The sequence below is a fragment of the Colossoma macropomum genome, unplaced genomic scaffold (assembly GCF_904425465.1).
Source record: "Colossoma macropomum unplaced genomic scaffold, Colossoma_macropomum, whole genome shotgun sequence".
NCBI classification, from domain to species: Eukaryota; Metazoa; Chordata; class Actinopteri; order Characiformes; family Serrasalmidae; genus Colossoma; species Colossoma macropomum.
In genome coordinates, this window is record NW_023494807.1 from 29,530,018 (window position 1) to 29,557,988 (window position 27,971).

Sequence of the window (27,971 nt, forward strand, 5' to 3'; positions counted from 1 at the left end):
TTGCGGAAAAGTTTCCTGCCGGAGATGCGAGAAAAGCAGCTATAGCTGAGATAAAGCTAAAAGCAGAGCAAAGTCTGCGGTTTTGTTTATAATTCTTAGCCTATACTAGTACATTAACACATACTGAGTCATATTTACAGCCAAGATGGTGGAACGTTGACTTTAATAAAATGTACATTAAATGTTGTGGCTCCCAAGGTGGTTTGATTTTTGCTGAAAGGACAAAATGGCTCTTCTTATCATTTGGCTTGCCGACCCCAGGCCTATTCAGCCTGCAGGACTTTAGCTCTGCCCACTCACACTGAAGTTATATGGAGTGTTTCAGTCCAGAACTGCTTTTTGTAAGAGGCACTACAGAGCAGCCATTCAGAACAGAGCTCTTTTAAGTTTTATATCAGTCTTAAAGGTGCGGTAGTAAAAACAGTGAAGATGGGAAATAGTCATATAAAAATGAATTCCAACTGGTTTTGGTACATAAAAGCACACAGGCCTCATTTGTGGTAACCAGAGCGGAAGATAAAGTACAAGAAAATTGAGTGAAGTACACAGAACCTTTAAATATACCAACTCAGCATTTCAGGAAGTTCAGTTCAGAAGCCTGAAACGGTTATCAGATATAATCTTAGCTTTCTCTGCTGTGCATTGGGTAATGTCTAGATTTTTACCTCATTTTTAGTGGATTATGTGCTGAAGTTTCAAGTTGCATAAGTTGTATTACATGACTGTTAGCTTTCTGCTACTGACCACTTCTTGGTTTCAGTCACGGTATGAAAAGTTTTATGTCAGATTCCTTGTGTCTTTTATTGTACATGCACTAAACATTAGCTAAGTAGAATAAAAGGGACTGAATTACGGTCAGTGCAGTAAAACGACCGACTTCCATTAGTTTGAAAGCTGAGCGCAATGCATTTCAACTGCACCAACATCACAGGTTGAAAAATACACCATATGGGCCCTTTAAAGCTCAACACATTCTGCATGCCGTGCCTGGCTTCAGCCTTGGGCTGTGTTTTGGGCGCGTCTTGTTCAGATTAAGCTTGAAACCTGTTTTAAGGTCGTTCTGTAAATAGAAGTTATGGTGTTTATGTGGGCTTAACTTGTTAAAGAATGCCTGCGAACATATTTTACATGTTAGTATTAATGCTAAGTCCAGTTCATTCTCTGCTCATTGCTACCATTTATTTACAGCAACACCTCTACAGACTGAGATCAGAGAACCAGCACTATTCTTAGTTCTCTTAAAAATCCCCTCTAGTGTTACAGGATGTGTTGTTTAACCTGTGAGAACGTAAGAGAGTGAGGAGCCCTGTCTGGTTTGTTTGCCTATGGGTGGGTGAAAGGGTGGGACGACATCATCTGAGTGCCATGCATATTAGAGCAAGATTAACTATCCCTGTGCACCAAAAATACCTGCTTGTCAGTTTAAATTAACATAAACTCAGCCTAATATTTGTCTTATATGTGGCCTAGTATTGCATGTTAGCCTGCTTTTCTATATACGTCCACATTTTGGATGTAATGTGTTGAATCAACACAGTTTTGTCTTTCGGTGCTGTTGCTGTTTGAAGGGGAATTGTCATTAAAGTTAAGTTCAGTTTATTTTCCCTGTTCAGTGTTAGCATTTAGAAGGATAGATAGATAGATAGATAGATAGATAGCAAGCAAGCATTTGACTGCAGATCAAGAGGTCCCTAGTTGAAATCTGGGTGCCCCCTTACCTCAAAACCATAGAATATAATGCTTGGTCCAAAAGCAAAGGTTTTAGGGGGCAGTCGTGGGCTGGAGGTCAGGGAACGAGCCTTGTGACCGGAAGATTTGCCAGTTCAACCCCCTCGGCTGACAGTACGTGACTGAAGTTCCTTTGAACAAGACACCCAACCCCCAACTGCTCTCCGGGCACCGTGGATAGGGCTGCCCATCGCTCTGTGCAAGTGTGCTCACTGCCCCCTAGTGTGTGTTTGTGTGTTCACTAGTGTGTATGTAGTGTTTCACTGCACGGGTGGGTAAAATGCGGAGGTCTAATTCCGATGTGTTCAGACACAGTTGGCTAAAAAGGTTCATATAGATAGATAGATAGAAATTGCAGTGTTTCGTTAGACATATAATTACACAGTAACTTACATATGCTATACAGAAAATAAAAAATAGGCATAAGTTAACGTATAAGAGAGTAGAATTAAAATATATCTATTTGCATATTTACATAGCATATGAGACAGATTTGTTGTATTTACATGATAGCACTGAGTGGTATGAGGGAAACTAAAAGCATAATGATTATAGACATAACTAACTAGGAGTTGCAGCAATATTACAGTGTAAAGTGCGCAGTGAAAGTGTCATTGCAGTAGCACTATTCTTAGTTCTCTTAAAAATCCCCTCTAGTGTTACAGGATGTGTTTGACCTGTGAGGACGTAAGAGAGTGAGGAGCCCTGTGCAGTTTGTTTGCTTATGGGTGGGTGAATGGGTGGACACAGACAAAATGATGATTCTCAGCACTGCAGTAACACTGGATCAGACACAGCAGTGCTGCTGGAGTTTTTAAACACCTCAGTGTCACTGCTGGACTGAGAATAGTCCACCACTCAAAAATATCCAGCCAACAGCGTCCTGTGGGCAGCGCCCTGTGACCACTGATGAAGGACTAGAGGATGACCAACACAAACTGTGCAGCAGCAGATGAGCTATCGTCTTTGACTTTACATCTACAAGGTGAACTGACAAGGTGGGAGTGTCTAATAGAGTAGACAGTGAGTGGACACAGTGTTTAAAAACTCCAGTAGCACTGCTGTGTCTGATCCACTCGTACCAGCACAACACACACTAACACACCACCACCACGTCAGTGTTACGGCAATGCAGAGAATGATCCACCACCCAAATAGTACCTACTCTGTGATGGTCCATGGGGGTCCTGACCACTGAAGAACAGGGTAAAAGGGGGCTAACAAAGTATGCAGAGAAACAGATGGACTACAGTCTGTAACTGTAGAACTACAAAGTGCACCTATATAGTAAGTGGAGCTGATAAAATGGACAATGAGTGTAGAAACATGGAGGTGGTCATGATGTTGTGCCTGATCGGTGTACGTACGGAATAAACCTAAATCAAGTTCTGCATATTAATTCTGCATAAAAAAACACAAATAAAAAATGTTCTCATGCAAATTGCACCTGGACGTTGCAATTGGTTGGGATGATTTCACACAACAAGTAGTGAACATGGTGAAGGTGAAGGAGCTTCCTAAAGTTCCCATCAACAACATAATTATACAGCACTCGAATAGAAGAAGTTACAGAGCCAGTGCAACTGGTTCAATAATATGCAGTTGGAAAGTTCACGCTACCATAATTAATCATACTTAAACGGGCAAGGTTTCTCTCAGACTTATGATAAGGAATGCAAGAGAGAAGCCAGCAGTCGCTCGAAAAGAGTTGCAGGACAATACAAAGTTACTCAGAGAATAATAAGCACCGCAATCATGTCCGTTACTACACCCCATGCAAAACTCCTCTCCCAAAAACAAAGCACATGCGCGTCTGAAATTTGCACACAGGCATTTAGGCAAATCTGGAACAATGTACTCTAGTCAGACAAAACAAAAATAGACTATAATTCAGCTCGTCGTTTGGAGAAAGGATTACGTGTATGAGCCCAAGAACGCTCACAGTGAAGCATGAAGGTGGCAGCATCATAATATGGAGCTGCTTCCCTGCAAATGGTACTGAAGCATTACATCCCTCTGAAGGAAACATGAATGGAGGGATGTGCCAGGAGATATTAGAGGAGAATTTAATCTCAGTGGGCAAGAAACTGAATCTGAGGAGATGATGGAGGTTTCAGCAAGACAACTCCCCCAAACATACATCCAAAATAACTCAGGACTGGTTTCTAAAGAAGGTGAAGGTGCATGCAGGGCCTAGCTAAGCTCCTGACTTGAGTCCTATTGACAATTTATGGAGGACTTTGAAACTGCGAGTCCATCAGAGGGAGAAATGAGGATTGTTTGTAGAGGAGAATGGCTTTGCAACAAAGTACACTGTTACTGTGGTGTTTGAATAGTTTCCCTGTCAGTTAGGATTTTTTGTTAAACCTGTCTTTGCAGTTATGAATACTTCCCTATTTGTTCATATTTGTAAGGATGAAGCCAAAAGCCATTATGTATGTGCATTTGAACTAAATACATGCACTGGAAGTATATTAAATAGCAAAAACAGAAGTGGCTAAATTTCCTCTCTCTGTATGTTAACGTGAGTGCTAAGTCCAGTTCATATTCTCTGCTCATTGCTACCATTTATTTACAGCAACACCTCTACAGACTGAGACCAGAGAACCAGCACTATTCTTAGTTCTCTTAAAAATCCCCTCTACTGTTACAGGATGTGTTGTTTAACCTGTGAGAACGTAAGAGAGTGAGGAGCCCTGTGTGGTTTGTTTGCCTATGGGTGGGTGAAAGGGTGGGACGACATCATCTGAGTGCCATGCATACTGGAGCAAGATTAACTATCCCTGTGCACCAGCTACCTGCTTGTCAGCTTCAATTAACATAGACTCAGTCTAGCCAGCCGAATATTTGTGTTAGATGTGGCCTAGTATTGCATGTTAGCCTGCTTTTTTTTTATATACGTCCACATTTTGTATGTAATGCGTTGATTTTACTTGATTAAAATGTGCACATCATTTCCACATGAATTAAATAAATAGCATGAATATACCACAGTTATAATTAAGTGGTGGTGATAGGAACCAGACGTCCACCTCTAAAAGCTCCCTCACAGAAAATGTATTATATGAAATGGTCATGAATTCACTGCCTGATGTCTGAGGCATTGTTTTATGACAACTTTGAGAAGGTTTTGGCTTTAATTGTTGTTCAGTTTTCTTAAAGAGTCCATATCGTCCATTTTTCATGTATTGTGTTTTTCCCCTGATGAGCCCTTGTAACATTTGTGTGGGGTTACACATCAAAAATAATTCATTTTTACATGACCGACCTCTTTAAGTCCCTTGGAATTAAACAGTTGCTGTGCCTTTAAGACTGACATATATAAATGACCACTAGTCAGATTGGCTGCCCCTTATTCAAAAAGCAGTCCAGGCTGAAACACTGTTTATAACTTCAGCATGAATGGGCGGGGCTAAACTTCAAGTAAATGACTGTATGGGCCTGTCAGTGGTGATGTCCTCATCTGATAATCCTGTAGTGCATCTAGGCTTAACCACATCAGTGAAACAATGTATGAAGCCTGCAGTGAATCCAAATGAACATCTGATTGTGATCATTTTCAATTGTTTATCCAGTTATGACACTGTAAATGCACCAAAGCTCAGTAGAGGCCTCTACACACACACACCACTGACACAGCCCTGCCAAAGCTAACAGACCCAGCCCCCTCCATCTGTGTCTGTGTGCAGGAGAAACTCCACCAACACTCTGCCAGCAGCTTTGCTTGGAGAACTGCTCTACTACTCTCTGCAACCTTCTCAACATCCAAGTAAGGCTTTGCTTTTGTTTTATTGCGTCATTCTTGTCCAGTATAAACTGGATTTGATTTGGGTTTTGGTTTTGCATTGACTTTGCATTGGTTTTTATGTCGCTGGGCACAAAGAAATGAATGGGAAGACTGTTCCAGCCCGTCTGGAGTAATAATCCAGTTTATGTTTACATGCTATTAAAGGGAAAAGTAGGTTAAATGCACTTTCCTGCCAGGAATGCTGGCATTTGCCAGCTAGGTGCTATTCAAAGTCCAAGTTTCTTGCCGTCCAGATGTGAATGTGAAAGCAGACGTCGTGTTCTGGTCACTAGCTGGGATATAAAAGTGTTTTTCCACACTTTTTTTCGCTGTTAAGAAGCTAAAGTTGCAGCGTCTTGTTCGAATTTTCCGCTCCACCTTAAATGGTGCAGCAGTTCCATTGGGGCGCCTCAGGCGCCCCAATGGAACTGCTGCACCATTTAAGGTGGAACGGAGAATTCGAAAATTTAGCCTCGCTTTGCAGTTTACGCTGGTGGAAATGGTTTAAATCAGCTTCCAAACTAATTTATCTTTGGTTAAAAGCTTAAAATGTTTTATTCGCCCCTGTTTTTGCCATAAAAAAACTCGCATATTACTGATTTATGAGAGCTGTAACTGTAATCCAGCTCCTTTATCCTAATGCTGATGTTTGGTGCATGTAGGGAAACACTGAAGAGGACATTAAACCTTTTCATATGGTGACTGAAACCAAGAAGTGGTTATTAGCAGGAAGCTGACAGTCATGCAATACACGTCAAGCTGAATCTGTAGCATATTTAAACTTATAAATAGAACAAATGTGTACATCAATACAGAGACAACTGAGAAAGCAAGCTGCAGCATCAACAGCCAAGATTATAGCTTCTCATAAGTGCCTCAGACTCTGATCTCATTTAAAAGACTGGTGGTTGATTTAAAGGGCCCGTATGCTACATTTGCCCTGTGTTTTTTGCATTTATGATGTTTGTGTGGGTTCATGTAAGTCATAATTCATATTTATATGAACATTTTCCATCGTTACCTCCCCTTAGGCTGTTTTTGGTACTGTGCCTTTAAGACTAATGCATGTAAACGAGCTCTGTTCTGATTGGCTGCCCCGTATTTTAGAAAGGTTCCTCATTCAAAAGGCAGCAGAAGGAAAGATTGCTTATAACTTCAACGTGAACATGAATGGGAGGGGCTAAGCTGCTGTAGGCCAAATGGGTGGACATCACCAAACAGTTAATTCCAGATGGGATGTTTTTGGAGTTTAGTTTTCTAAATATGAACTGAGAATTGATCAATGTTTGCCGACAATATCAAAGTCTTTTTAAAAAAAACAAACAAACAAAAATCCAGTGTTCCAAGATATGGGCCCTTTAATGAACTTCCTTCACCACTTCCTTCACCACTTCAAAGCAGTTTCTTACAGGTGTGCGATTATATTATATGAGGTTATTAATCAGGTCTTCCTAAATTCTCTGAGCAACATTTCCCTCTGTCCAGAGCATTACATCATCAGATGCATTAAGGCTGCCTGATGGGCATAGCTGGATTGTAAATGCCCCCAAGGCCTTCTTCGCCTTATGCATGAGTCCATGTTAAAGCTGCAGGCTCATTTTCACTAATAGCATGAATACAACCCTGATCAACATGCTGTTATTGCTGTAGTCCTCTATGGATGATATCTCTTACTTTTATTGCACATTGTTTATTACATATTTTCGTGTAAAATGCTCTAGGAGTCCATTTAGTTTATGATGGCTGCTCAGAGGATCATATTCAATATTACAGTACAAGCAGAGACAGAAAAATCCTCCAGAATGCTCTTAAGTCTTCACCAGATGGTTCATTAAGTTTATTGTTACTTTCCTGTAACCTCTTATAATCCCAGGTTTATTACATACTAAAGCTTATTATTCAGTAACTACAGGGACTTCAATGCAAACTGAGCTATTCTTAGGTTATAGAAGTGTGTAATAAAACAAAATATAGCTCAAAAATATAAAAATGCAATATAGCTTCACATGGAAATCATATTGAATCGTGGGGTGCCTGGAAAATTATATTCCTAGTCATGCACTGAAACGTTGAACCCTTTCCTGTCTGTGATCCAGTCATCATGGTGACCCATAAGGAGTTTGAGGCAGCAGGGAAGGAGCCTGGTCTGATGATCTGGCGCATCGAGAACCTGGACCTCAAGCCTGTTCCCAAGAACCTCTACGGCAACTTCTACACCGGAGACGCCTACCTGCTGCTGTACACCACCCGAGCCCCCTCCTACTGCATCCACATGTGGCTGGGTGAGTCACGCAGCTCTGCTCATTGTTTTCAGCTTTGCTTCTAGGTCGTTGGTTTGGCTTGACCAGAGTTAAAGAGTAAATGAACTGCAGCCTTATTATTCAGTTGCTGATATTGCTGTTTATATTAATTACATTTATTATTCAGTAACTACTATTAATTATTTAAAGTATTCTGTGTATTATTCATTAAATCTGAAGAATTATTCAATATCTACTACGAATTATTCAGTAATTATTATTAATTAACTACTTTGAAATATTCAGTATCTACACTGAATTATTTCGAAACTGCTCTGACATTCAGTGTCTGCAGTGAATTGTTCAGTAACTGCAAATAATTATTCAGTAACTGCAAATAATGATTTAGTTAGTACTATAAATGTTCAATAACTGCTATAAATGATCTATTTAGCTATGAATTATTAGCAGTTACTGTTAAACTAATGTGTAAGTGCTTTTGAAGAGGTCTTGAAGTGTAAACAACAACAGTTGGTAAAGGTGCGGCAGTTTCAATGTAATATCGAAAAATCTGAAAGAATAAATTGTAATTCAAATTTAAAACAGTATTGCAGACAAGTCCCTCGCCGTCTTCCAAAGGTCCCACGTTTGCCACCTTTTTTTGAGGACAAATATATCGCTGCTGTCTGAACAAAACCTTGTATCTCCATTTTTGTTGTTTTTCAGTTTTTGACATAATTTGAAAATGGTTGTTGTCCTTTACATTGTGTGTAAATTTCATGATGAAACAACCAAAAGAAACAGCTCAAAAATACTTGAAAAAATGTCTGGTTCCATTGACTTACTTTAAAAGTAAAGTATGTTTTTTGCTTCTCCTGTAAAGTTATTATTTTGGAGATACGAGGTTTTGTTCTGACAGCAGCGATATGTTTGTATTGTTAATAGCTCAATTCCACTGTTTTATAAGATCATTATTTTGGAAGGATGTGCTACTTTGCAGGCAGTTTTAAAATAAATTGTCTTTTTTCACAGGCCAAGCCAATCTGTATAGTACATAATTACGACGGAGACATTTTTAACAAATGAAATGTAAAAGATAGGATTGAATCTTGGCCTCAGAATTGAAAATTGCATTGAACCTAAAAATATGTACAAAAAAAAATAAATATATGCATTTACACCTCTGACAAGTGCCAGGGTAGTTTTCAGTGGTGCAAGCACAACTCCACACCCTCCGTTTTTTAAATACATTAGGTGTTTATAGTGCTTTCAGTAAATTCATAGCTGGTCCTGCTGCAGTTGAGATGCTTGTGTAGTTCCTCTTTAACATTTTAACAGATGATGGACTGTCCTGCCTTTTTTGTGTTACCTCAGTTCGATGAGGAAGGATGTGGTTTTCTCTGTACAGAATGTTCAGATATCAGACATACTCAGTGTTGTCATTCTTCAGCTAAAGACAGCTGATGTGTTCTGAAGTGCTTCAGTGTTAATACTGTGTTTATACTCACAGCTGGAGCTGAGGGATGTATCTTAGTAGGGCTGTCATTATCGACTGTATCATTAATCAATTGATTTATTACTTATTTGGAAGGTTAATTGAGCAGCCAGACTCTGTTAAACAAAATAGAATGTGCAATTTAATAGATTTTCTTTTTAATTGCGTTGACTTCTAAAAATAAACAAGGGCATAGAGCCCCTAAAGTGCCATTGTGTGTGTCTACAAAGTGCCATTGTGTGTTTATATCTATCTATATGTCTATATCTATATCTATCTATCTATCTATCTATATATATATATATGGAGTTCGTCCCCCTTTGCATCCACTCTTCTGAGAAGATTTCTAAAGTATTTTGGAGAGTTTCTGTGGAAATTTTTGCCTGTTTATCCAGAAGAGCATTTGTGAGGTCAGACACTGATGTTGGACGAGAGGGCCTGGCTCACAATCTCCATTCTAGTTCATCCCAAAGGGGTTGAGGTCAGGGCTCTGTGAGGGCCAGTCAAGTTCTTCCACACCAAACTCACCCAGTCAGGCCTTTGTGGAGCTGCTCTGTGCACTGGGGCTCAGTCATGCTGGAACAGGAAAGGTTCTTCCCCAAACTGTTCCCACAAAGTTGGAAGTGTACAATTGTCCAAAATGTCTTGTTCTGCTGAAGCATTAAGATTTCCCTTCACTGGAACTGAGGCTTCTAGACCAACCCCTGAAAAACAGCCCCATATCATCATCCCTCCTCTACCAAACTTTACAGCTGGCCCAGTGCAGTCAGGCAGGTAACGTTCTACTCGCCAAACCCAACATTGCATTGCATGTTTGCATTTCCTTGTAATAGTTTTGTGTTACAAGGGAATGCAAAATAATTGCGAGGCTTTGCAAAATCATTGTGAGGGAGCGTAATTGTATGTACACGCTTTTTTAACCATGGCCCCTTAGGGGATCCGTAAAAGATAGTGATGCTATAGGAGAACCATTTTTGGTTCCCTAAACAACCTTTCTGTGTATGTTTCTTTGCAGAACCATGTTTGTTAATGACGTGCGAGTATGAAGAACATTTTTAAAGTTTAATGAACCTCTAAGTAATACAAATGTTCTGTACCAATAAAAGGTTTTATGTTCTTACAGCCATACATCCAGGCCAGGAACAATTTAGGGTCTTTTATTTTTGAGAAGGTATTCGTGACAGGCCTGTATCTTACGCTGTTTTCTCATGCTTGTTAACATTTATAGCACATAGTTTTGGTCAGCTTATGCTTAAGCAGCGTTTCTCCACTCTGGTCCTGCACTTTCTACTGTTTTCCCTGCTCTCAACACACCTGATTAACGAATCAGCTCATTAACAGCCCATTATAGAGATAAAGAGGCCGTGTTAAAGCAGGAAAAGCACAAAAAAGTATGCTAACCTGCGGGTTTGTGCAACTGCTGCTCAGTGACACACCCTCAGAGCATGACCCTAATCAACTGAAGAGTAATTTTCCTTTTTTTGTCTAGTACCGAACTCCTTCCCATGAGATGAGCTGTCTTTCTTTTGATGCGCTTAACATACCAATCATAACAGCCACCACTAGACCTCATCCAGATGGTCTCGTTCAGCAGCTTAGTCATTACAGCTCTGCAGAGCAGAAAGCAGAATTTCTTCTGGAGTTGTGTTCATGCGGTTTAGTGTTTGATGATGTTCCAAGAGATTCCAAGAGATGAACTTTATGATTTATGGTTTATGATTAATGCTTTATGGTTTATGATTAATGCCCCACCCCCCAAATTAAAGAGGAATTTAATCAGTGTTTTCAAAAAAAATCTCTAAAATGAAATGGTTTTGATGTAAACAGTCATTCAGAGCGGTTTGGTGTGAGCAGTTTGGTGTTTCTAGAGAAACTTACCGAGTCGGAATTGTTCACAGTGGTGGTGAACCAGACGTCCACCTCTGAAAGCTCCCTCACAAAAAAAAATTACATGAAATGGTTATGAATATGCTGCCTGACGTCTGAGACATTGTGAGACATTGAGAGGGCTTGTAAGGCAAAATAGTCCAGAAAAAATCCATAGCTATTTTTGTGTTGTAGACATTGCGACTTCTGGTTCCACCACTGTAAAGGAATCTGAGTCTATAAGTTTCTCTGCACTGAACCGTTTCACATTAAACCACTGAATTCTGCAAAAAGTTTTTTGAAAAATTTCCGATCCCCTTTAACCCCACTGCTTTAACCTATAGGGAGATTACCACGTTAATACAGAGCAATCCTGCAAAAAGGTGGGGAATTTGATGATGCTATTATTATTGTGAGCGATTACATCAAGAGATGCATTTATATAATGAGAGTGTATATTATATGAGTACAACCCCATTTCCAAAAAAGTTGGGACGCTGTGCAAATTGTAAATAAAAACAAAATGCAATGATGTGCAAATCATTTAAACTCTATATTTCATTGAAAATAGTACAAAGACAACATATCAAATGTTAAACTGAGAAATTTTATTGTTTTTTGAAACAATATTTGTCCATTTTGAGTTTGATGCCAACAACGCATTCCAAAACAGTTGGGATGGGGGCAGCAAAAGGCTGGTAAAGTTGTGTAATGCTAAAAAAAAACACCTGGCGGTTAATTGGTAACAGGTCAGTAACATCACTGGGTATAAAAGAGCTTCCCAGAGAGGCTGAGTCTTTCAGAAGTAAAGATGAGGAGGGGTTCACCAAATAGTGCAACAATTAAAGAATAACGTTTCTCAACACAAAATAGCAAAGAACTTTTGCTTTTCATCATCTACAGTACATAATAACATTAAAAGATGCAGAGAATCTGGAGAAATCTCTGTATGTAAGGGACAAGGCTGACAACAAGTACTTGCTGGCCATGATCTTTGGGCCCTCAGATGGCACTGCATTAAAAACAGACATGATTCTGTAGTGTAAATCACTGCATGGGCTCAGGAACACTTCTGAAAAACACTGTCTGTGAACTTAGTTCATCACTGCATCCACAAATGCTAATTAAAACTCTAAAATGCAAAGTAAGAAATCATTTATAAACAGGATCCAGGAATGCTGCCACCTTCTCTGGGCCTGAGTTCATTTAAAATGGACTGAGGGGAAGTGGAAAAGTGTCCTGTGGTCCAACGAATCAACATTTGAAATTCTTTTTGGAAATCATGGACACTGTGTTCTCCGGGCTAAAGACCATTCAGCTTTTTATCAGTGCACAGTTCAAAAGCCAGTATTCATGATGCTATATGGGTGCATTAGTGCACATCGTATAGGTGACTGGCACATCTGTGAAGGCACCATTAATGCTGAATGATATGTACAGGTTTTGCCAACATGTGCCGCCATCCAGACATCTTTTTCAGGAAAGGCCTTGATTATTTCAGCAAGACAATGTCAAACCACATTCCGCATGTTTTACAACAGCATTGCTCCATAGTAAAAGAGTCTGGATGCTAAACTGGCCTGCCTGCAGTCCAGACCTGTCACCACTGATAACATTTGGTGCATTATGAAATGAAAAATACAACAAATGAGCCCCTGAACTGTTGAGCAGCTGAAATCCTGTATCAAACAAGAACAGGAAAACATTTCACTTTCAAAACTACAGCAGTGCCTCCTCAGTTCCCAAACACTTACAGAGTTTGTTAAAAGAAGGGGTGATGAAACACAGAGGTAAACATGCCTCTGTCCCAACGTTTTTGGAATGTGTTGTTGGCATCAAATTCAAAATGGGCATATATTTTTCAAAAAACTATAAAATTTCTCAGTTTCAACATTTTAATATGTTGTCTTTGTAGTATTTTCCTTTAAAAATATGGTTTACATGATTTGCACATCATTGCATTCTATTTTTATTTACATTCTGCACAGCGTCCCAACATTTTTAGAAATGGGGTTGTATATGATTGGTATGATAAGCACTTCCAGAACACTGAACACCTGCATGGATCATAAAAAGACTGATTTAGACCAATTACAGGCAGCATGTAACAACAACAACAACAACAACCAGTGAACAGTAACTGCATCCACTGCATAGTAGCTGATTGGGCAGCAGCCCATTAACCACTGTATTATATCTTTTCTTTAAGTTCTGCTTGATTCCTCCTTTTAAATTACAAGTCGAAAATGGACGTGGCTTAAGCCAGAACTGAGTGTGAGGTGCTGGAAGTTGGTGCATTTACTGACCACAATGGATTGCAGCTCTTTAGGAAGTGCTGACGTCAATAAAGTGCGTACAGAATGTAATCTAGACACGCAATCAGCGCACTTGTTGGCTCACCGAGTGGCTTCTTAGGGACTGAGGTTTCATGAGTTACATGTAATGAGTACTCAGTGGTATTGAAGCAATTATTGGCTACCTTAACAGTTTTCAGTTATTCAGTTAAATCCAGAAAAACATGGGGTTACTAGAGTTCCTGGAGTGGAAAGACTCCTAACTCGCTCTGTGTAGTTTCTCAGGGTTTCCATTTGGTTCTTAAAGCTCTATAAACAGATCCAGGCAGGGGGTCTCGGGGGAGTGTGCTGGCAGGTCTCCTTATGTCTCTGATGCTTTATTGTTGCCAGTAAGTTGGAGGCCAGTTCTGTGCAGTTCTGTGAAACTCCTTCAATGTGCTTCAAAAGTCTACTAAGACATTTTCAACACAGCGTTTTAAGACTTATTATCCATTAAAAACTATGATTTATTCTGTAACTACTATGAATTATTCAGTATCTACTACTAATTACTCAGTAACTAGTGCAAATTATTTCTGTAACTGCAATAAATTACTCAGTAACTACTATGAATTATTCAGTATCTACTATGAATTATTCAGTATCTGCTATAAATTACTCAGTAATTACTATGAATTTTTCAGTATCTACTATAAATTACTCAGTAACTACTGCAAATAATTTCTGTAAATGCAATAAATTATTCAGTAACTACTATAAATTATCCAGTAACTATTATGAATGATTCATAAACTACACATTATTCAGTAACAACTATGAATTATTTAGTATTGAGTATAAATTACTTAGTAACTACAACTATGAATTATTCAGTAACTATTATAAATTACTCAGTAAACACTATAAATTCTTCATTAATCTCTATAAATGATTCAGTAACTGCTATACATTATATAATAACTACTATAAACCATTTTATTAATACTTTGAATTATTCTGTAACTACTGTACAATATTCAGTAATTCTTAAGAATTGTTCTGTATATTTATTATCTGCTATGAAACTGAAGTTCACTAGTTTTGGGCCAAGGCAGGATTATTTATACAGCACCTTTCATACACTCCTGTCATTCAAAGTGCTTTACAAATGAGAAAATAGAGTTTTAAAAAAAAAAATAAAAATGAGAATAGAAATCAAACACATGGTTAAAACAGTGTTAACAGTGTTTTAAACTGAGCCAAAAGCTGCTCAGACAGGAGCGTTTTGTCCAGTGTTGGGGCTCTTCTAATGCTCTCGGTCAGCTGGTTGGGGGTGAGGATTTGAGCAGTGTACCAACAAAGAGAGCTCAGGAGGTTAAATCACAAAAACAGATGTTAAGACTGTTGTTTTCCTTTTTTCTGTAAAGTTACCGTTTCAGAGATGTAAGAGTGCACTAACAAATGTGTGTACTGAATGTAGTAATTCGCCTCTGTTTTCTGCTAATTTTCAATGTTAGGGGAGGAATGTTCTCAGGATGAAAGTGGAGCAGCTGCCATCTTTTCCACCCAGCTGGACGACTACTTCGGTGGGAAACCAGTGCAGTACCGTGAGGTCCAGAATTACGAGTCCCTCACTTTCCAGGGCTACTTTAAATCAGGGATCAAGTATAAGGTGGGAATCAAATGGCTCTTTCACAGAGTATCATTCCGTACAAATTGCAGGACTTAATAGTATATATATATATATATATATATATATATATATATATATATATATATATATATGTACGTACATATATATATATATATATATAACTTTATGCAGTGTCAACCAGTTTCGTTCACTTTTATCTGTATAGCAAATTTTCTCGGAGGACATTGGTGCAAAGCAGACTTCTACAAATCCAAATCCAGTTAGATGGTTGTACTTTATCTAATACTGAACCCAAAGCAATTATGTTCACAGTTTAATAGAATTGGAGCCACTTCCAAACCTCAAAATCCAGCAAAGCCAGATTCATTTCTCTTTACTTTTATGTTCTTTTACATTTTTTTTTTTTTCTGTGGTAAAAACCTCAAGCCTAACTCTATTTACAGTAACGTCTCCTCTCAAAAGTGATATAGTGAAGTTACATATGTGGTCTTGGGTAAAAGTTTGGGTGTCCCTGGTCAAATTGTATTTTTGGTTGGTTTTTTAAATGATAATAAACTAAAACATTCTCTGCAAGGAACACAGTTCTGACATTTTTAGTGCACAATTCCAAAAAAATAAAACACAAAAACATAAAAAAAAATTAATTGTGCCCTAAAATTTGCAAAAATATTGCATATTTAAGTGTGTTCTCAGTAGAGGATGTGTTAACTTATTGTCACTTAGAAAATCAACAACACACATGTACTTTGACCAGGGTGCCAAAACTTTTGCGGACGTCTGTAGTTCTGTAGTAATATAATTGAATTGTGCACAGTTATACAACGGATCATTCCGGTCCTAAAATCTGATTGGCTGAGATGCTTTCAAGCTGTTGTAAAATTCATGATATACCCTTCCTATGACCACCTCACAACAACTACACCATGGCACAAAAAAACCCTTGTGCTGTTAATAAAATCATATTTGACTCTAATGCTGCTCGCATGGAGGACTGAGTGCACTGACGAAGTAAGAACCTGTTTTTTGTTTAAACTTTTGACTTATGTTCTTAACTAGAACTCGGCTGGTCAGATATCTAACAGTCTAAAAGAGCCAACAGCCTAAACACCTTCATCATTAATATTACAGGTTTGAATTAAAGCACTTATAGTATGATTTACTGTAAAACAGCAGTATAAAAGTCTGAAAATGTCACTTGAATGACTTACACACTTCAAATGTCCGTATTTTAGTCAGAAGTAGCGTCAAACCCAGGCTGAATCCCAAACGGCTCTGTACTCCCTAAATAGTGTGCTTGATATGAAAGTTTAGTAATTCTAGCCTCTACAGACAAACAGTGCATCATTTATCGAGTGTGGATGTGTCTGAGTCCCAAATGACTGTTTCTTAGCTGTATTTTGCTCTGTTGGGCTGCAGGATCCAGTAGTTAAACTCCTACGTAGTGCACTATGTAGGGAGCAGGGAGCTGTTTGAGATTCAGCCCCAGCGTGAGAAGAGGGCGCCGCTGGATTGGTGCTAAATGAGACTCGCGGTGGTAATTTGGTGACCAAAAAGTACTTATAAAGCGAAGGTTTTGCATTAAACAATGCTGTGTTATTATATGTTCATGGTTATACAACAAAAAAGTTTTAAAAAATCATGAAATTACTGGAATATACAGCGATGGGCGACTGAACGTTCTCTTCATTCAGCGGTCCATAGTTGCTTGGCAACAATGCCATACTCGAAGGGAGCTACATTTCTTGGCGGAATTCTTGTTGATGTCGATTATTATTAATAATAACTTCAATTATTTTCTAAAAAATTGTGTATTTTACAATATTTTATGTATTATGTAGATTCATCTTGGCGTCGTGCCTAAGAACACCCTTTCCGTGATAAAATCACAGTAATGCGTTATTATAAAGCTGCATTGTGAGGTAACACATTAGTTAGTATACATAGGTAATATAGTAAGTTATATAGTAATATAATAAATTTCTGTATAGTTATACAGTAGAATTCTGAAGTTCTATAACAAGTGCGAGGCAGTAAGGACAGTGAAGGTGGGATTGGATAAGGAAGCTCGCTGTATCGTCATGTAGCCTGGAAAACCTGGAATAATGTAAATCCAGTGTAGAAAATGAAAAGAGGCTGAGGCTAAAACACTTTCTGCTTTTCTGTAAAATGTGCTTCAGCACTGAAGGGAGTGCCAGCTACAACCAGAAAGACAGGTACAGTGCTTGTGTGTTCTCTGCACGTTTTAGTCTTGGTTCCTGTTCCGCAGATCCGGACCAGCCATCAGAGTCTGATTAGCTTGACTTTTACTAGCATGATTAAAACCAGGAAAAGGAACAACTATACACTCTTAAAAAAGTGGTTGTACCAGAGTTTTTAGTACAGAGAATTTTTGTTTAGAACCGTGGGTTCTATATAGGACCACTTGCATGCTTAAATGGTTCTTTGCATGGTGAAATGGTTCTTCGGATTCATGAAGAATGTGTTTTATATAAAAGCTTTTTTCTACTGTTATAAGATTGACATCGTGACAATAGAAAAACCCTTTTTTAGTACAAGATAGAACCATTTTCAAAAAGGTTCTGTATAGAAACATATACAACACATTCTACATCAATCTGAAGAACCATTTCACCATGCAAAGAACCCTTTAAGCATGCAAATGATTCTATATCGAACTCATGGTTTTATATAGAGCCATTCTTTTTAGTGTAAAACCCTGGAAGAGCCGTCTTTTTAAGAGTGTAGGGCATTCATTACTTCAGTTATGCAACATTCTTTCCACCACAAACATGCCGGTCCCGTTACCGCAGCAACTCCAAGACAAAGAAATGCAGAAAGTGGGCCTGTTTTTAATTCACCGCTTTGTACCAGCAGTTTCTTCAGTGCGAAAAAGGCAAGCTGAAACATGGGTTTTAAAAAAGTGCAACATATCATCGCTGTCCAAAGAAAAACAAGTACCTCCAAAATAGTAACTTTACAGAAGAAGGCAAAACCACTCTTACCTTTCAGTGTAAGTCACTGTAAAGAGATTTTATTCCAAGTGATTTTAGAGCATTTCCATTGGTCCATTTATCATGAAATGTTCACACAGCGTAAAGGACAGCTGGTGTGTTGAAATGATGTAGAAAAATAAAAATCGATGAAAATGGAGATACATGGTTTTCTTTGGACACGACGATATAGTTCGGAAATAAAATGAACAAACAGAAATATGTTTGAAAATGTGAATCCATATATTTTTGTTTTTTCATCAATTGCCTTAACAATAGTGCAGTGTAGTTTTACCAACTGGGACGGCTTATAAAACACTAAAACACTATTGTTTTGTAAATGTTATACGTTTAAAATGATAGACAGACCACCAGACTCAATGGAGCATATGGCAAAAACACATGACTAAACAGCTGGACAGCACATATCAACATCAAGCACATCAACTCAGAGATAAACAGCTCAAAACCAGATTCAGCCCGTTCAAAAACACAGCATTCAGCAAATACCACTGAATATTTAAAATCTCCAAAAATAAGATAATAGAAGTCTAGCAAAATGACACACCAGTAGTCACTGGTCAGGCATAACATTATGACCACCTCCTTGTTTCTATGCTCATTGTCCATTTTATCAGCTCCACTTACTATATAGGTGCACTTTGTAGTTCTACAGTTACAGACTGTAGTCCATCTGTTTCTCTGCATACTTTGTTAGCCCCCTTTTACCCTGTTCTTCAGTGGTCAGGACCCCCATGGACCCTCACAGAGCAGGTACTATTTGGGTGGTGGATCATTCTCAGCACTGCAGTAACACTGATGTGGTGGTGCTGTGTTAGTGTGTGTTGTGCTGGTCTGAGTGGATCAGACACAACAGTGCTGCTGGAGTTTTTAAACACCTCAGTGTCGCTGCTGGACCACAGTAATTGTAGAACTACACAGTGCACCTATATAGTAAGTGGAGCTGATAAAATGCACAATCAGCGTAGAAACAAGGAGGTGGTCGTAATGTTATGCCTGATCGGAGTATTCAGACCTGTAGCCTCAGCGCTGAAAGATCATAACAACCAGAATAATCATAATACTATGTGATACAGCAGACTATAAACCATACTGGTAAGTTTAAAATGAGATAGCATACAATTATAAAACCACTTTGGGGATCCTCACCAAAACTTTGTTATATATAAATATAATAATAATAATAATAATAATAATAAATTATGTCTATTTAACATTTCATTTTTCAACATAAGTTCTCTCAAGTGGGTTCAAAGTTAGTGCCTCAGCTGTATTAGCTGGTATGTTACATTAGCCGTGTTTAGTACACCTGATTCAAGAAGCATTAATAAGTATATAATTAAGTTGTCGCCACTTATTTTAAACGATATGTCAATTTTGTCTAGCCGCTAGTGATGGGAGTCGATTCCAAAAGAATCAATTCAGAAGGATTTTTTGAAAACAGTGTTTTGAGCCTTTTTAGTCACTTTTGCTAGACGGTAAACATCATTAACTCTCATTTCTGGTAACTCCTCTGAGCACAGTGTTAAAAAAAAATACATGACTAATCTGTTAATCAGGCTGTTGTTGGCACTACACTAACTAGGCTGTCTAACATTGCTTTCAAAATAAAATTGGACAATCGAAGTGACTAAAAATGGTTTGCACGCTATATTCAAAAAGCAAAAACACTGAAAATATAGAAAAAATGTAAGATAGCAGTGTGGAAAAGGAATATATGTCGTGCTAGATTGTACGGCTTGTCCAGTTGTGGGCGGAGCGACATCAATACACATTTCCATTATGCGAAATAGGCTGATGGTAAGGCATTAATCAGCTATAACCATTTGTTGGGCGACCTGATATTTAAGCAATAGAACACGAGAGGGAGTGTGTTATCACGAAATAACATCACAGCTGTGATTTGGTTGCAGTAGATCATCACAGCCGTGATGTTATTGGCGATAACACACTCCTCGAGTGTTCTATTGCTTTTATACAACAGTTTAAAAAATAAAGTAATAAATTAATAAACTGGGCCGTGAACGCGGCGTTTAATATGCTTTAATGTTCGCAGTTCCTTCACCAAATTATAGTTCCTTAACGAGCAGCTTGTTGCTACGTCAGAGTAACGAACTCCGCCCACTCGCTGCTCAGCAGGCAGTTTATTCTCCAGCTCCTTACACTAAGGGCGTTCAGTCGCCCATCGAGCAGCTTCTCAGTCGGCAGCTGTGACAGAAGAACAGCTAAACAACCTGGAATCAGCCAGAAATGAACCCAACACCATTCGCCAAACTAAACGGGCTGTAAGATGCTTTACAGACTGGCTGGAACAAAACAACAATAATACTGATCTGGCAAAAACTGACAAAACTGAGCTAAACTTGATATTGTGGCAGTTTTATGGATCAGTCCGATTTGGTCAGACTCTGAAGATCAGACTACACGTTTGGCGAATGGTGTTGGGTTCATTTCTGGCTGATTCCAGGTTGTTCTTCTGTCACAGCTGCCGACTGAAAAGCTGCTCAGTGGTGATGACAGTTTGGGAATTTAGTGTCGTCTCATCTTCAGAGTCTGACCAAATCGGCTGTCGGTCAAATGTGATCTTAGAAGTGTCCATTTTCTGCTTGTGGCAAAGTAAGAAGTAAAAACGTTCAAATGGCTTGAGCGTCTCCTACAGCTGTCAAAGTCATTGCTTAGCAACGGCATCTCAGCGGAGTGATGGAGTGTTTGTGAAAAAACTTCTAGAACGCTTCTCAACCAATCAGCTTGCGTGGCCGGAACTAACTGTTGTATAATACTTGGTATAATCTAGGAATTTTCATCACTATAATGTGTAGCTACTTGGAATTTGAGTAAACTCTGTTAAGGACAGTTTATGTTTTCAGCAGGTGCTGCTGTCTGTTTGATACTTAGACTTTGGCCATAGATGTAAAATGAATGTTGCCATTTTTTTACGTTTTGTATTAAAATTGCATTGCACTGTGGTGCAAGAACCACAACAGATATCACGAAATTTCTATATTGTTACATCCCTAGTGTTGCTGTGTTTTTAAGCCTCATACGCCTTTTTTCAAAGAAGTAAAATGTATATTATATAATCACACGCCTTTAATTCACTTTTTCTCCTGTTTCTCATTCCAGAAAGGTGGTGTTGCATCGGGGTTCCATCATGTGGTCACCAATGAGGCGAATGTGAAGCGTTTGTTGCACGTTAAGGGCAGAAGGGTCATCAGAGCCACTGAAGTGGACTTTTCCTGGGCCAGCTTCAACAAGGGAGACTGCTTCATCGTAGATCTGGGCAAGGTACAGTTTTCTGAGTCTAACAGTTGAACATCTATAGCAGAAAATGACCTGCACTTAGCAGGTGGTGTTAGCCTGGTTTCTGTGTACATTGTGATAAGAAACCATTTGAGCTGATGCTTTAAATCGTTATTAGATCTACTGAATGAAAATGTAGTTTTAGTTGCAGTTAAAGGAACTGAAATATAAAATTTAGCACAAAAAAATCTGTCAACATTAAGGCTTCAAGATGGCTGCTGCTACTACAGTTTGTAGCTATGCTAACATATTTTTGCCCATGTTTAAATGTAACAGTGAGTCATACAGTGTCAGAAATCACATAATCAAGTCTATTTGAGATACTGAACAACTTCACATGGTTTGAGGCAAGTGACTGATGATTTAGGCTTGCAGTTAGCACAATGCTAATCAGCCTGCATTACTCGTAGCTCCAGTTCAAAACTGAAGTAGCAAATGCGGCTTGGCTGATCGAAAATATCCAGATTAATATGCAGTTCCAGTGATGACTGTCTAACGTAAATGTCATTTTTATTATTCTGTGTTTTTTGTACTTGGGATAACATAGCAACAACCTAGCAGCAACCTTAGCAACCAACTGGGATACCAGAACAACGGCCTAGCAACAACCTTAGCAACCACCTGGGATAACATAGCACTGGCCTAGCAACACCTTAGCGATAACCTGGGATAACATAGAAACAGCCTAGCAACACATTAGCAATAACCTGGGATAACATAAAACTGGCCTAGCAACACATTTGCAGTGACCTGGGATTCCATAGCGACCGCTTTTTCAAGCCACCTTAAAATACGTTCTCCAACTTTCCCCGTCTGGTTATTATAGTAATCATTGCTAACAACGTGTCGTATGTGGCTTGTATGTTTGCAGGACATCTATCAGTGGAAAGGCAGTGAGTGTAACCGCTTTGAGACGGTGAAGGCCTCTCAGGTGGCCATCGATATCCGTGACAACGAGAGGAACGGCAGAGCCAAGCTGCACATGGTGGAGGAGGAGGCGGAGCCACAGGAGATTATTGCTGTGAGGAAGAATCCTCTTATTTCTGTGATGCACACATTACTATAGGGAGTGAATAGAGCTGCACTACATAAGATGGTTTTGGAAGACAATGTTTTGAGCTCTACTCACTTTTGCTGGAAGACAAACACCATTAACTCTCAGTCACTGCGTCGTCACATCCGGCTGTAAATAGTAGCGTTATTGAACTTCTGCCCGTGCGCCGTTTAACAGAGCGGCAGTAGAGGGTTGCCGATTTTTAGCATCCCTCAAAAAACGTCCTTCGGCCTCAGTGCGGCTAATAGAAGAGCAGTTTGCGTGTCTGGTAGGTCCTCTAACATGAGCAGAAAGGCTAGTCTGACGTGGTCAAAGCACGTCACGCAAAACTTAAAAACATTTGGACTCTGTATGAATCTGCGCGTCTGCCGGTGTGGATCCCGCAATGGAGCCATGGATCCCACGTCTGAAAGCGCATCTCAGTGTCAAAGCAGGTGCATTTAGACGGCGGAACGTATTCCGCAAAAATCCAAGTCGGAACCATGAGGACGGGTTTTGCACAGTGGAGAAGGAGCAGAGCGGATTAATATGTTCAACACCACGTCACACATCCCTAAACAGATCTGCACTCACTGCGCTTTATTCTGGAGAAAAAGTCCACCAGGTTTAGTTTTTCCTACTCAGCCCATGTAAACATTAGCAACATTAGCAAGAGCCCTGAACACTATAACCAGCTCAGAGACACAGAATCGCATTTCTACAGTACAGTTACTGATCACTGAGCTGCAGTGGAGAGGAGTCAGTTTCTCAGGGTTTTAGTCAAACCTCTGTGACGAACATCTCCAGGATTTTAAACACAGCAGTGAATGAATGTTTGTCTTGGAGCATTTTTAATCACAGGTGTGAGTAGATCTGTCCTGTACAGCCCGTTTTCACTCTACAGCTCAGTTTTACTCAGCTACCTCGTTAAATGTGACACATGACGAGCGACGAGTTGAACATTTTTATACTTGATCGAGTGGAAACTCAGGTGAGGCTGTTCAGTTGAATTACTGGTGCATTAGGAATCTCTTCCACATTAACAAACATGGTGTGAAAATAGTCTATAGCTAAACTTGCTCTGTGGCTGTAGGCTTGATAGCATTGAGCTCTTGAGGTGTTTGCTAATGAGAATGTGTCGTCTATGGTCCTAATGAGAGTGTTACGACCCGGTCTAGGTCGGGCCGCAACATAAAAATAAAGAGACCTCCGTGCCCTCCCGGTTCCCCAGTCACACAGACAACCAATTTTTGCGACAATAACAATTTGGCTTTATTTTCAAGAGTTCAAGGCTTTAGACGTTTATGAAACTTTAGGGAAGGGTAAAATAACAATCAGCGGTCTAATTACTGCTAGTTTAAGAGATTTTGGGATGTACCCAAGGCTAAGAGAAGAGTTTATTATTGACAGAATAGGCTTGGTTATTTCTGGCAGAATTTCCTTGAGTAAACCTGTAGGAATCGGATCTAGCATACAGGTAGATGATTTCGCGGAAGAGACTATTTTAAATAGTTCATTTTCTTGGAGTAAGGTAAACGATTCCAGCCTCTCTGCAGGAATTATAATATTTTCAAGGTTGAGGCTGGCATTATGGGAAGCAGGTTTCTAGAGTTTAATTGCGTATTCTGAATTTTCTGCCTAATTTTTTCAATTTTATCACTAAAGAAATTCATAAAATCGTTGCTGCTATAGGCTGATGGCATCTGGGGTTCACTAACTGTTTTGTTCTCTGTTAGTTTAGAGATTGTGCTGAAAAGTAATCTAGGATTATTCTTATTGTTTTCTATGAGAGAGGAGAGATAAGCTGAGCGTGCTGTAGCAAGTGCTTGTCTATAGTCTATAAGGCTCTCCTTCCAGGCGGACTGGAACACTTCTAGCTTAGTCAGGCGCCATTTACGCTCAAGTTGTCTGGCGTTCTGTTTTAAAGCCCGAGTGTGGTCATTATACCAGGGGGTGAGTTTTTTCTGCCTTACTATTTTACTTTTTAATGGGGCCACACTATCTAGAGTAGATCGAAAACTATCCTCTAAGAGCTTGGTCATAGCATCTAGCTCAGTAGGATTAGATGGACAGATGAGAGCGGCTGATAATTTAGGAAGGTTTCTAATAAAGCCACCAGCTGTGGAGGGAGTTATTGTCCGCTTGACACAATAACATGGTGATGAACGCACATTACCACTAAAGTGAGTTTCGTAAGAGATTAAGTAATGGTCAGAGACTGCTGTGCTCTGGGGGAGAATGGCTAAGTTATCTATGTTTACACCAAAAGTCAGTATTAAGTCTAGAGTGTGGTTGTGGTAGTGTGTGGGCCCCTTTATGATTTGGGTAAAACCTATGGAGTCTATGATAGATATAAATGCCTTGCTTAGTGCATCTTGGGGATTGTCTAAATGGATATTAAAATCTCCGACAACTATTATTTTATTTGAAAGCGTTATTAGACTTGATAGAAACTCAGAGAATTCCTGTAAGAACTGAGAATACGGCCCTGGTGGCCTGTAGACTGTAATTAGTGTAAAGGAATTTTTATGTGTTCCTTGATCACTTATATTAAGAAAAAGAACTTCAAAAGAAGAGAATGTATAGCCTACTTTCTGCCTCACGCCTAAAGCTTTAGTATGGATGGTTGCTATACCTCCACCTCGGCCGCTTAAACGAGGGCTATGTGCATAGCTGTAGCCTGGGGGTGTGGCTTCGTTTAGACTAAAGTAGTCATCGGGTCTAATCCACGTTTCTGTGAGGCACAGAGCATCAAAGCTGTGATCGGTAATAATTTCATTAACAACGACAGCTTTAGGAGTAAGGGATCTTATATTAAGCAGTCCTAGTTTTAGACCAAAGGTGCTGTCACTGCAAACTGGTATAACTGGTCTGATATTAATCAAGTTACTGAAGCAAACTACTGAAGTGTTTACAGTATACTTCAGTAAAAGTGTAACGGCATGAGCAAGCTTTTACAAAAACCTCAACGACAAACAGCAAAGCACCAGTAAACCATACACCGGTAGCCAAGCTCTCACACCAACACAGCTCTACAGCAGTAGTGTCGCTCAAGTGACTGCAGGGAACCGGGAACACGACAGAAGCCACGCCAGAAGCAAAAGCACCACACTTCCTCCTGGGCGTCTCTCTTTTATTGGCGGCTCCCCCTGGTGGTGGCTCAGTGTATCTTCCCTCGGCTCTGCAATAAATACAGAAGACACACTACAAAAGAAAAAAAAACACTATGACCCATAGGGTCATAACAGAGAGTCAGAGAGAGAGAGAGTGGAGAACAGAGGTGGGGGTAGTGAGGGGCTTGACTTGCATGGCAATCAGACCGAGTGTTGTTAGGTGTGTTGGTGTGATGCTGTTTGCCATCTGACCTGTGTCAGAGTCCCGGTATGTGAATGAACTCTAATGACTCTTCCTCAGGCTCTGGGCCCCAAACCCACCATCGCCCCAGCCACACCGGACGATGAGAAGGTGGAGACGGGCAACAAGAAGAAGGGGGCGCTGTACATGGTAACACGTTTTGCTCCCTAGCAAAGGCATGAGTGAAGTTTTGTGTCCATCCGTGAAACTACATTTTCATTTAACCTCTTATTGACCAGGGTATGTTTTGGTTTGTCCAACTGAATTTACATGACCAAATCGTAAGGCAAATTATTCAGTAACTGCATGAAATAAATGTAAATTTTGTAAATGTAAATATGTAAATGTAAATAATTTTTTTTTTTCATTTTTTTATTTATTTATTTTTTGTAAAAGTTCCCCTCAAATGAACAGAACATGTGTTTTATGATCATACACATATTGCTATATGCTTACAATTTACTGCTGAAAACCAAAAATCTTAGACGCTCTTTGTATAATTTTATAAAAATAATGTTTACAGAGCAGATCACTGAAGAGACGCCACCTGTTTATAGTTTATAGCCCAGATTTGTGGAAAAATGGGTCGACTTTCAGTAGACAAAAAAATTGTGAGTTCAGCTTCTTTTATTATAAGGGTTTAAAATAACATTACTCATCTGTTTGACTGGAAAGAAGACAGTTACAGCTCTCATACGACCCCCACCTTTAGAATGTAGCTCATGAAATATGAAAGTTATGAAGAATATGACGAAGTGCGTTTTGGAACCACCGGTGGTTCCAAGGAGTTTAAGAGGTTAAACTATATAACAAACATAAAATATATAAAATGGATGAGAGTGCAGACTCAGTTCATGTTTCAGGATGACTGCACCAATGCTACTTGGCTTCCATTACTGGCTAGCTACATTAGCCTTGTAGCCCCAATGTTAAAACTAAAGAAGTAAATGTGGCTTTGCTGACCGAATACATTTTGAGATAGAAGTGAGCGATACGGCAAAAACACAATATCATGATACTCAAAGATGTTTTCACAATATTACGGGTGCAGCAATTCACAAGAATCACAATTCTATACGATACAGCAGTGTTTGGATCAATTTTTCAGTACAGCAGAAATAAGGAGTGGCTGAAATTGTGACTTGTGTTAATATTTTAATGTTTTCATTTTCAGTTTATTAGAACATTCAATAATATGAAAATGTAATATTTGAAACCAAAGTTGTTCGCTATAGTGTCTGGATCTAACACTCTAGTGAAATGCTAATGTTAGCCCTGAGCTAACATATTAGCCACAAGCTAACATGGTAGTCATGATACAATGATACAGTAATTTTATATAATACAATATGTTGTATTGTTACATCCCTACATAAGATATATCACAATATTTTGTTTTTCTCAGGCTCATGCAGTGCCATGTTTAAAAAATGCTATGAAAAACAATGAATACAAGGATTTTTATTCTACAGACAGCATACGTCTGCATATTTCAATGTACAGTCACTGTTTATTTGCTGAATTTCACATATTTGGGTAAAAATAGGACTTACAGTGTGGCCTGTGTAAAAGTTATCGCCCATTTTGTATTTTATGTGTATTAAACTCAGCATATAAATAGAAATTTTGCACTGAAAGTTGCAGAAAAACGCCATATTGAAGTTCCCTGTAGAGGATGTATTTTTTTCACTTAGAAAACCTACAAAACCTGTCATTTGACCAGGAGCATTTAAACTTTTGCATTCAGCTGTATGCTCATAAGACTAACTGTGATGTAATTTATCATAATACTGTAAAATATTGTCATATTGCCCACCCATAATCTGAGATTATCTAAAAATTAATGCAGATTTAGACATATATGTGTCCATAAGCTCCTCTTTCACTTAGCTGCATTAGCCTCGTAGCTCCAGTGCAAAATTACAGAAGCAAACTAAAGACACAAAACATGCCTTGATTGATCAACTACAGTTTTGGCCGAACTACTCATGTAGTAAACCAAGAATAACAGTGTGCAGAGTATTCAGTGTGGGATTGATTAATAGAGTTGGTTTAATAATAATGGATTGATCTTATATTTTCGGTCCTTTTGTAGATATCTGATGCCACCGGCTCCATGAAGACGTCTGTGGTGGCACCATCGAGTCCATTCAAACAGGCCATGCTGTCGCTTGAGGAGTGCTACATCCTGGACAACGGCGTGGATAATAACGTGTTTGTTTGGAAAGGT

General features: G+C 39.1%; 1 protein-coding gene across 1 annotated transcript in view; it reads left to right on the forward strand.

The window, feature by feature from the left end:
• The first annotated feature begins 5,390 nt into the window (after positions 1-5,390).
• scinlb (scinderin like b) overlaps positions 5,391-27,971 on the forward strand; it is a 37,106-nt gene continuing 14,525 nt past the window's right edge. Inside the window, exons 1-7 of the mRNA XM_036555902.1 lie at positions 5,391-5,497; positions 7,612-7,797; positions 14,907-15,061; positions 21,178-21,339; positions 22,226-22,375; positions 25,802-25,891; positions 27,837-27,969. Coding sequence (XP_036411795.1) covers positions 7,617-7,797; positions 14,907-15,061; positions 21,178-21,339; positions 22,226-22,375; positions 25,802-25,891; positions 27,837-27,969 — 871 coding nt within the window. The 5' untranslated portion in view covers positions 5,391-5,497; positions 7,612-7,616. The remainder of the gene's footprint in view (positions 5,498-7,611; positions 7,798-14,906; positions 15,062-21,177; positions 21,340-22,225; positions 22,376-25,801; positions 25,892-27,836; positions 27,970-27,971) is intronic.